The sequence below is a fragment of the Rana temporaria genome, chromosome 1, assembly GCF_905171775.1.
Source record: "Rana temporaria chromosome 1, aRanTem1.1, whole genome shotgun sequence".
NCBI classification, from domain to species: domain Eukaryota; kingdom Metazoa; phylum Chordata; class Amphibia; order Anura; family Ranidae; genus Rana; species Rana temporaria.
This window is the reverse complement of record NC_053489.1, coordinates 483050161-483061258: the sequence shown is the minus strand read 5'-3', so window position 1 is coordinate 483061258 and position 11098 is coordinate 483050161. Positions and strand designations below refer to the sequence as shown.

Sequence of the window (11098 nt, the reverse complement as noted above, 5' to 3'; positions counted from 1 at the left end):
TAAATGCACATTATAGTTGTTGAAGTTGTCAGAGGCAGGAGAGCAGTAAAAGAAATGCATAGAAAGACAAGAGAATGCAAATTAAATAAACCAAACCATTTAAAGGGACAGGTCTAAAGAATATTTGTAATTCACAGTCCTTCTAAAACTGTTAATTCTCTACACAGCATAAAAATCTATTTGGAGTTGAAGCAACTTGAAAAGAGGCAACATGCAGGAATTGTATTTAAAACAAACCTTTTAGGAAGATTATCAGGAGGCCAAGGCTCATAGGCCACAACACCATGATTTTAGTATGCGAGAATGGCCATAGGAAAACTGCCATTGCCAGTTTTGGAATTGTCATGCTGCCCTTCTCTTCATCATAGTCTAACTATGTGAATATGGACATGAAAGCAGCCATTGCTGGTTTTGTGGTTGGCATATCCTGTCTTTCAGTACATAGTGAGTAGACAGTGACTGACGCGTTTCAGTTCAGACAGCAGTTCACATTTCTGCAATGAGGATGCAATCAGTGAAGTCTGAGATCAGATTCATTCAAAAAATTGAACAACGATGATGGCTATAGTGCCTGCGCCTTGAAAAAAAAAATCTGCTTTCACAGGCTCCTGTGGTTATTATACAGTATGCCAACATAATAGCTATTTTTATATAGCCAAAACTGTAAGGCTTTGTGTTGTCCTTTTATTGATGGGATTTAAAAAAAAAAGTCTGAAAGAGAAACATACAATCATGTTTTCTAGTTACAATTGAAATATACAATACTATGTCCAATCATGGAAATGTAAAAAGGAATAGCCCAAATAAGTAATGATGACATTTTTGGATTTATAAGTAAGTGAATTGTTTTATTAGAAGATAATGTTTTTACTCCTGCTTTGCTTTGAATCCAGCTCAATATCAGTATATATCTCTAAGAGTAGTTATGTGCAATGTTTTCTCCAGTTCAGTAACTGTAGTTGGATTTTGGGCAAAAAAGTAAATGACAGTTTTGTACTCCGTTAGAAGAAAACCATTATCGCTGAACCTTCCAGCTATGTTTCCAACGTCCAACCATACAAAAAGAGCTGGGTAGGTACTAATTAGAGTAAACACATAGGTCCCCTGGTTCATCTGATAAATGGATACCTGGAGAAACACAACATGTTGATACAAAATGATTAGAACCATAATCCTGGTTTGCATTTCTACAGAGCAGGCCAATTAAAAAAAAAAAGATATCTGAAAAACTATCCAAAACAGTTCTTATTTCCCTACCAGTTTTATAGGTCTGCCCAATAATGAAATCTGTTAAATCTGTGAATAAAAGAGCATGAACCAATAATATAAAAACTGTTCTGGCACAATTGTCTTGGAGAAAACTAATCTGCCGCTGCTTCAAGACGTCACACGACGAAACGTACGTAAGCCGGGGCAAAGACGCTGCTGATGACATCGCATGTGGCGGTTCATACTCATGGTCTACGGCAAGCCTGACATTGACCAGCAAAAAAGCTGAGCGTGTTTCCCTATTTCCAGGTTGGCACTTTCTACATGCGAGTGGAATCTATACTGGTTTTAATAAAGGCTGTGGTACAGTTTTACGCCACGGAAGTCTTTCTTTTTTGTCTTTCACATTGGTTACTGTAATCTGTGAGATGGGATACTGACCACATATCTATAAGGAGATTCAGTTGCAGTCAGCAATTATTGGGAGATAGGTATGCTCATAAGATTATAAACCAGCAGAATTATCTGGTGAGTTAATTTTAGTAGGATTGGTGAAGAATTTACACTGTGGTGGAACACACAGGATTTTGGCTATAGAGCACTTTTTTGGACTTCACATCACTAATCCAAATAGAACTTTGTTGAACTAATTTTCTATTTTGCTGTCACTGTTGACATTTTAGGTGTCTTTAAAAATATTATAATGATGTAGCAGTATTTTTGCACTTACCTTGCACTCAATTTACATTGGAGAGATATAGAGATAGAGATATAGAGTAGCGATATAGGCCCGGATTCACATACCTTGGTGCCTAGTTATGCCGGCGTAGCGTATCGAATATACGCTACGCTGACGTAGCGGGGAGCGGCGAGCACAGTATTCACAAAGCACTTGCTCCCAAATGTACGCTGGGTTCCCTCGGCGTAACTCGTCGTAAGTGGCAGTGGGCGTGAGCTATGCTAATGAGGCGTGACCCCATATAAATGATGGGCAGAGCGCCATCAAGATACGAATAACGAACGGCGCATGTGCCGGCTCATGGACGTATCCCAGTGCGCATGCTCAGAATCACGTCGGAACAAACGCCTAAGATACGGCGAATCACTGCCTACGACGTGAACGTAATCTACGCCCATCTATATTCACGTACTACTACGTAAACGACGTAAAATACGACGGCTGTTCCCTGGTCCATACCTTTGCATGAGTTGCGCCTCAGATGGGGAATAACTATACGCCGGACGTAAGCCTTACGTGAACCGCGTATATTAATGCGCCGGGCGCAAGTACGTTCGTGAATCGGCGTATCTCACTCATATGCATATTCGAATCGTAAATCAATGGGAGCGCCCCTTGCGGCCAGCGTAAATATGCGCCCAAGATACGATGGCGTAGGAAAGTTACGTCGGTCGGATGAAGCCTATTTTCAGGCGTATCTAGTTCTGTGGGCACGACGCACAGATACGCCGGCGCACATCTACACTTACGCGGCGTATCTCGAGATACGTCGGCGTAAGTGGTACGTGAATCCGGGCCATAGAATAGAGATAGAGATAGATTATATATATATATATATATATATATATATATATATATATATATATATATATATATATTAGTGCTGTCAGTTAAACGCGTTATTAACGGCGTTAACACAAACCCATTTTAACGCCGTAAATTTTTTTATCGCGCGATTAACGAGGTTCACCCTTTAAAACATTTTTTTTTGTCAGCGTGCCTCTTGACCCTTTCACGCCGACGGGACGCATATATGCGTCCTCGGCGTTCGGGGGTTATACCGGGATGATGCCTGCAGCCGCAGGCATCATCCCGGTACCGTTGTTTAGAGCGGGCGATCGGCTATCCAAACATAACAACCGATGCGGCTAAAAGCCGCTCGGTTGTTATGCCGGAGGAGCGGGAGGGGACATCCCCCCCCTCCCGCCGCTCTGACCGGGCCTCCCGTCCCACCGGGAGACCCGATCCTCCATCCGCCGCGTTCTGTGTTCAGGCGGAGACTGACACTAAGCCGTAAACGGCTTTGATTCAGTCTCCGCATTGAAACCACGGAAGCGGCGTCATGACGTCACTTCCGGGTTTCTCGGCTGCCAATGGCGCCGGATTTAAAAAAGTACACAGTATTCAGAATCGCCGTTTTCGGCGATCTGAATACTTTGAAGTGCAAAGGAGGGCTCGGATGTCTTTTAGACCCCGATCCCTCCATAAAGAGTACCTGTCACCACCTATTGCTGTCACAAGGGATGTTTACATTCCTTGTGACAGCAATAAAAGTGATCAAAATGTAAAAAAATAAAAAAACACAATTTAATATTAAAGAAAAATAAAATAAAAAGGAAAACAAAAAAAAAATGTTTTAAAGGGTGAACCTCCTTAATCGCGCGATTAATCGTGAGTTAACTATGACATTAATGCGATTAGAAATTTTAATCGCTTGACAGCACTATATATATATATATATATATATATATATATATATATATATATATATACACACACACACACACACACACATATATATATATATATATATATACATATACATACACACACACACACACACACACACACACACACACACACACACACATATATATATATACACACACACACACACACATACATACATACATACATACACACACACACACAATATATTATACACACACACACATACGTATATATTTTGCACAAGAAGATGGAGGATTGGTGTACAGACATTGCTTGTTTATTGTATTCAATGATCTGGGCAGCAGCGGTCCATTAGTTTCTGTGCACACACCTGTGGTGCTGGTATCTTTTAATATATTGTAATCTATAGCTAGATAGTCACGTAAACAAAAAGCTAAAAATACACAGACTTTCAAGAAAAGCACCAATCTTTTCTGACACACTGTATACTGTTATTTCCTCTATGTTGCAACCACGTCAAAGGTTGAGCTTTGCAACAGAATTTTCCCTAAATCTACAGGAATTAAAGAACAAAGGGCCAGATCCACAAAAGGGATACGACGGCGTATCCCTGTTTCTATCTTTGGAACTGATCCACAGAATCAGTTTCCAAGAGATAGGCAGAAAATCCGACATCTGTAAGGGACTTACACTGTCGGATCTTAGGATGCAGTACCGCATCCGCCGCTGGGGGCATTTCGAGTCGAAATGCCGCTTCGGGTATGCAAATTAGCACTTACGGAGATCCACGAAGCTTTTCAGCTTCGTTTTTTCTCGTAAGTATTAGTTTGCAATCGTAAAATTAGGGCTGCTTTTACAAGGCCTAAACTGTTTAGGCCTTGTAAAAGTAGACCCTTCTATCCCGCGTCGCCATCTTTTTTTTTTCAAATTTTTTTTTCCCGCCGCAACTCGTATTTTTTTTTACGCCCGTCGCGATTCTCAAAACCCGGCGCAACGTAAAACCGCGCAAAGCACGTCGGGAAAATGAAGTCGTGAGCATGCGCAGTGGTTTTGCACAGAGCAGCCTCAATTCTCCTTCAGGTCACCTGCCGATCTTCCTGGGTCCTCCCCCTTCCCACATGCCCCCATAGGAAGCCGCTTCCCATGGGGGCACTTGTGCAGTTTCGCTCCGAAGACAGGCTGTTTGCGCCTATTCAGACACAGTCCGATTCGGCCCTGGCCCCGACCCCCTTGTTCACAGATTTTGACTGACAGCAGCAGAAGCCAATGGCTACCGCTACAATGAGCCAAGCTTATAGGAGCTGGGAGAGGGGAAAAAATAATTCTGCAGACTGCACAGTGCTGGGCCGAGATCGGTCTCAGGTGAGTTTTTAGGATGGACTGCAGGGGGGAGCTGCACTTAATTTTTTTTTTTTTTTAACTTAACGTATAGGCTGAATTAAGGTAAAAAGGCCCTCTACCTTTACAACCACTTTAACCATTATACCACGGCCATTGCCCCACTGCAAGGAAGGAGTTTTTGTTTTTCTGGTGTTAAGCTGAAGCTGAAGATTAGTTTTAGATATTTTTGGTTAGTTTTAGTCCAGCAAGTGCCATACCTGGCAGATCCCATGGGGGCTGGAGATAACTACTGTTGTCACTGCTGTTACAATGATTACCGATTGCTTCCGGGTCGCATGCCGATCAGCTACCCTGCTGCTTAGTGAACATAGGAGGTGGCTTGTTCGGCACAGGAGCCAGTCAGAGAACATTTTGCATCCTCTCAATGAAGGCAAAACATTCTCCGATTGGATGAGATGGCGGGGCGGTGATCTCTAGGTATGGCACATGCATGCTTACATTGGACTAAGGTCTAACTATGCAAAATATCCATACCCGAACTTCAGATTCAATGGTTTATAATAAAATTGACTACATGAATTTAGAAAAGGCAGCACATAAATTGCTTCATTTTTTCCTAACCCCCATTAGTTACTTTTGCTGGAAAGTTACGTCTGCATGTAAAATGTGGAGAAAAGTATAAATACATGCAGGTGAAATAGAAAAAGGAATTCATAGATCACTACACAAGCTGAATAAACTTCTCAGAATACAATATTTTTCACACGATTGGTCCTTTAAGCTTCATCATACAGTGATTTGGGAATAAAAACTGATTTGCAACCATTATTTTACTACTAGTAAATGTGTGGCAATTCTATGAATGGCTCATTCAGAATAGAAGAAGAAAAGCAATAAGACAGCAGAGATAGAACATGCAAAAGGCAGGAGCCCATAGTAAGCACTGGTTGGTGTGGGGAACTGCTCTCTGTTCACCCCTGGTGCCACATACATTAAAGTGGATGTAAACCCACATTTTTTTTTAATCAATTAAGGCTTGCACCTTGTACAGTATAGGATTTCATGTCATCTGTGCCCAGTCTTGCAACAAAGAGTAAATCCAGCTCCGAGCAATCCTCTTATCTTTTTTCAGTGAGCTAAAAACTGACATACAGAGAAATAGGAGTCAGTTCTTCCCCCTTGCTGTGACTGATGTATTTCAGGTCTCATAACAGACAGAGGGGAGACATTTGACAGGTAAGGATACATGCAGGAGGCATCTATATCCTTATAGATCAGCACTATGGCAGTAGTTTGGAAAGCATGACAGTGGGTTTACATCCACTATATGGTATGCACAATAGAACATACAGGGGGTCATTTACACTACAAGTGCAAACTACAAGTGCAAAGTGCACTGGAAATTGCACTTGGAAGTGCAGTCGCTGTAAATCTGAGGGGTAGATTTGAAATGAGGGGAAGCTCTGCTGATTTTATTATTTAATCATGTGCAAGCTAAAATGCTGTTTTTTATTTTCCTTGCATGTCCCCCTCAGATTTACAGCGACTGCACTTCCAAGTGCACTTGCAGTGCAATTTCAAGTGCACTTTGCACTTGTAGTGCAAAGTGGATTTGCCTTTCATAAATAACTCCCTGTATGTATGTATGTAAATGGTGTAGGGGTAAAACAGGCAGCATTTATTACTTTGAATCTAATGGGGGGGAAAAAAACAAATGTATTTTGTTAAAATAAGTTCTACTTACTGTAATATTGGATTTCAGGAGCCCTTTGGCTTCTTTTGGTGAACCTAAAAAATGCCAGTTTTTATTGCCATAAATTTCTCCCTCATGTAACAAATGGTAAATGAGAACAGCATTCAGTCTGGTGGAGTGGTTACATCTCTTTAGTAATTCTGAAACATTTTCCTGGTAAACTTGTCCAGAACTCCCAGATTTTATGACAAAGTCTTCTGTAACGGTTTCACATGCTGGTATCAGAGAATCCCAATTGTAGACTTTAAGCTGAAGAAGATAAAAAAAACACTTAAACACCAAAGATGTCTTCCACAATTTACAAGAAGCTGCTAGTTTAAAGGGGAGATCCATTCAACCTAAACCAAATTACAAGTCACCTGACATTATATCCCATTATCTAGGCTTGCTATTTTCTGTTTCATGTGGCTAAAAGTAACGTGTACAGGCAAGGGTTCCAGGCAAAAAGCTAAATACATGAAAAAATAATAATAAGAAGAATTTATATATTTGTATATATATATATATATATATATATATATATATATATATATATATATATACACACACACACACACACACATACATATACACACACACACACACACATTATATATATATATATATATATATATATATATATATATATATATATATATATATATATATATATATATATATATATATATATATATATACACACACACACACACACACACATATACGCACACACATACATACATACATACATACACACACACACACACACACACACACACACACACACACACACACAGTTTTTACTGTCTGCAAAGCCCTATTACTAAGCCTGTTTTTAAATCCTTACAAGAAGGATGTAAAAAGTATGCAAGAATGTACCATGTCGGCTTTTTTTGGTTTGTAGTTTGTAATACTGGGGACAAAAAGCAGTTATACAATCTAGTGTAACAAAAAATTGCAGTGTGCAACCATCTAAAAATCGCCGACAACCGAATTGTCTGCATTAGAACACTAGATCTTGGTTTTCTAAACATAGAACCAAGTTTTCAAATTTTTAGAAAAGTTTTTGTAATTCACGCATTAATGCCCTGACCTCTGCCATATCTGAAAGCACCACCGGTGACCAACTCGCAAGTCAGAGCAAGGTTTTTACATCTGTATCTATACATGAAAAAAGAAAAACTTACTGCAAGCTTAAAAGAACAGTCCTTCGGAAGATCCGACACTCCATAAATGTATAAAATATCTTTGTCTTCAAATGCACTTGTAGCAACAGGGGCAAAGAAATCTTTGGCATAGTAATGAAGCATTTTCCACTTCCCTCCATACTCTTAAAGATAAAAGAAGGCATGCATAAAAAAAAAAAAAAAAAACACAACTGCAATATTGTAATTGACGATTTGACTAAATTAAATTTGTTGTAATCCTCCTTGGGGGAGAAAAATCTCCCAATGCACATGTTTCTGCAGAAGTGGCTGTATGTATAAATGGGTGCTGAAGTGACCACTGGCTGAAACTGAGCAATCAGAGCGAGAAATGCCACCAGCACACCATGGGTCTCCAAAATGATCAAATCGTTGCAGCAAACAGCAACATTTTGGAGCCTCACAGGACCTCTTTAATCAAAATGTGATACAGAACAGAAAATATTTAACCACTTCCTGCCTGGCCTATAGCATATTGATGGCCGAGAAGTGGTTCTATTATCCTGACTGGGCGTCATATGACATCCAGCAGGATAACATGCCGGCACGCGCCCATCGCTAGTGCGGCGTGATCTTTGATCACAGCTGATCATCACATGAACCAGGAAGTGCCAGTAAACGGCATTCCTCGATTTGCGCTGACAGGGAGAGCCGTTTGGCGGCTCTCCCTGTCAGAGGGGGGGGGGGTCTGTGCATATAATCAGCACATTGATTATCAGCACAGCCCCATCAGATGTGCCACCACAGCTGCCAAAAAGGTACCAATCAGCTGCTCCCTCAGGATTGCCTGTCAGTGCCAATTAGTGCCAGTCAGTGCCCTACAGTAACACCTGTCAGAACATCAGTGCCACCTGCCAGTGCCAATCAGTACCACGTGTCAGTGCCCATCAAAGCCGCCTGTCAGTGGGAGGATTTCCGTAGCAGAGGCAGGGCTGTCAATCCAGAAAGCAGTGGGCAGGACAGGTTGTGGCAAGGTGCTGATTGACAAGCTTCAGGCTTGTGAATCAGCAGCCAGTAGGGATGAGCTTCGTATTCGAGTCGAACTCATGTTCGACAGTTCGCGCCAAATTGGAGTTGCGTTTTACGGCCCATAATTCAGTGCATTGCTGGCGGATGATTGGCCAAGCATGCACTATGACCCGCATGCTTGGCCAATCACAGCTTGCAATAAACGGAGAGCCATAATTGGCCAATTATGGCTCAGGAGGTTTAGTACACGCCCCACACTATAAAAGGCCGCCTGCAGGTCAGCCTTGTGTAGTGGGCTGCGGTGGTGAGGGGGGGGGGGGGGGGGGGGGGGGGGAGAGAGAGAGAAAGAAAGAAAGAAAGAAAGAAAGAAAGAAAGAAAGGAAGGAAGGAAGGAAGGAAGGAAGGAAGGAAGGAAGGAAGGAAGGAAGGAAGGAAGGAAGGAAGGAAGGAAGGAAGGAAGGAAGGAAGGAAGGAAGGAAGGAAGGAAGGAAAGAAAGAAAGAAAGAAAGAAAGAAAGAAAGGAAGGAAGGAAGGAAGGAAGGAAGGAAGGAAGGAAGGAAGGAAGGAAGGAAGGAAGGAAGGAAGGAAGGAAGGAAGGAAGGAAGGAAGGAAGGAAGGAAGGAAAGAAAGAAAGAAAGAAAGAAAGAAAGAAAGAAAGAAAGAAAGAAAGAAAGAAAAGAAAGAAAAGAAAAGAAAGAAAAGAAAGAAAAGAAAGAAAAGAAAGAAAAGAAAGAAAAGAAAGAAAAGAAAGAAAGAAAAGAAAGAAAGAGAGAGAGAGAGACATTTTTAGTAGGTAGATAGAGCAGTTACAGTGTGTAGAGGATATATATGCATCCCAGGTGTTGTATATATATTTATACACTGTATAGTTTAGCTCGATCTGCATTTCCTAATTTACTGGCAGGCAGGTGATTGTGCTAGCTGCAGTATTCTCACGTGGTGTACTGCCTGTGTCCTCTGCAGTGTGCACCTAAAGCTATGTGGTGTGTACTGCCTGTGTCCTCTGCAGTGTGCACCTAAAGCTATGTGGTGTGTACTGCCCATGTCCTCTGCAGTTTGCACCTAAAGCTACGTGGTGTGTGTACTGCCCGTGTCCTCTGCAGTGTGCACCTAAAGCTACGTGGTGTGTGTACTGTCTGTGTCTGTGCTATTTTTCTCAATGATTTTCATCCATATTGCAGGGACCAGACATTACATTAAAGCCGCAAGCAGTTTTAAATGACTTTTTTCTTATAGTAATCTCATTTTGTGCAGGGACAGTTCTAAACATGTGCCACTTCACAGGCATACTATAGGCACCCAGCAGGTACGATATTTAAAGGAATTTTTCATATTTTTTTTTCACTTTAAGCATCATTAAAATCACTGCTCCAGAAAAAAACGACAGTTTTTAAAACTTTTTTTCCATTGATACATGTTCCCTGGGGCAAGACCCGGGTTCTCAAAGACATTTTACGACAATAACTTGTATATTAAATCTTTTATGCTTTCAAAATTAAACATGTAATCACCATCACAGATGTCAATATACTATATTTTTTTATATACACTCACTTTATTGCTAAAATTACTGTTAAATTCAAGATGTAGCTGGGTGTAGTAAGATGTCCACTGCTTTCTTCTGACTGCAGGTGTTCTGTCAGATTAGCAAACCTGGTATCGGTAGAACGCATGCACAGCTGACGGACAGTCAATTCCGTTACCTAATCTGACAGGTCACTGATTTTGATGGAACGCAGGCACAGCCTACTTGAGAGTGGCTGTTCTGCTCTGAATTCAGAAGCAGTGCAGAATTGTTGTCACACCATCACAGAAAGATGCATTAGATGGGCTTCACTTTCAGGAACAGGATCTGTGGGTGTCATGTTACATGATATTATTTTTATTATGTACTGTCTCTTTAATGCCTATCTAGTTTGTCTCTTGTGGCATTCCTTAGTTTGCATGCTGCTCAGTCTCCTCCCCCTCTTTGCTGTATCAGTCATTTTAATGCTGTAATTCATCTGACCTGTGTCTATTCTCTATACCTGCATGGAAGAATCGTTCTTTTACCTGTTGTAACTTGCATTCTACGGATCATACGACGAATAAACATCGCCAGATCTTCTTTCATGTGAGTTGTGACTGAGTAAGCTATCTGGAAAGGTGATTTGGGATGGATAATCTCTTCAGGGCAATGAGCTCCATGTGCTACTGAAAACCACATTCATA

At 41.1% G+C, this 11098-nt stretch overlaps 1 protein-coding gene across 2 annotated transcripts in view; it reads right to left on the bottom strand.

Annotated features, from left to right (window-relative positions):
* Positions 1–664: 664 nt before the first annotated feature.
* Positions 665–11098, bottom strand: part of MANBA (mannosidase beta) — a 112110-nt gene continuing 101676 nt past the window's right edge. For both annotated transcript variants that reach the window (XM_040329898.1, XM_040329901.1), the window contains exons 15-17: positions 7901–8043; positions 6726–6983; positions 665–1128 (exon numbers count right to left, since the gene is read on the bottom strand). In XM_040329898.1, coding sequence (XP_040185832.1) covers positions 901–1128; positions 6726–6983; positions 7901–8043 — 629 coding nt within the window. In that variant the 3' untranslated portion in view covers positions 665–900. The remainder of the gene's footprint in view (positions 1129–6725; positions 6984–7900; positions 8044–11098) is intronic.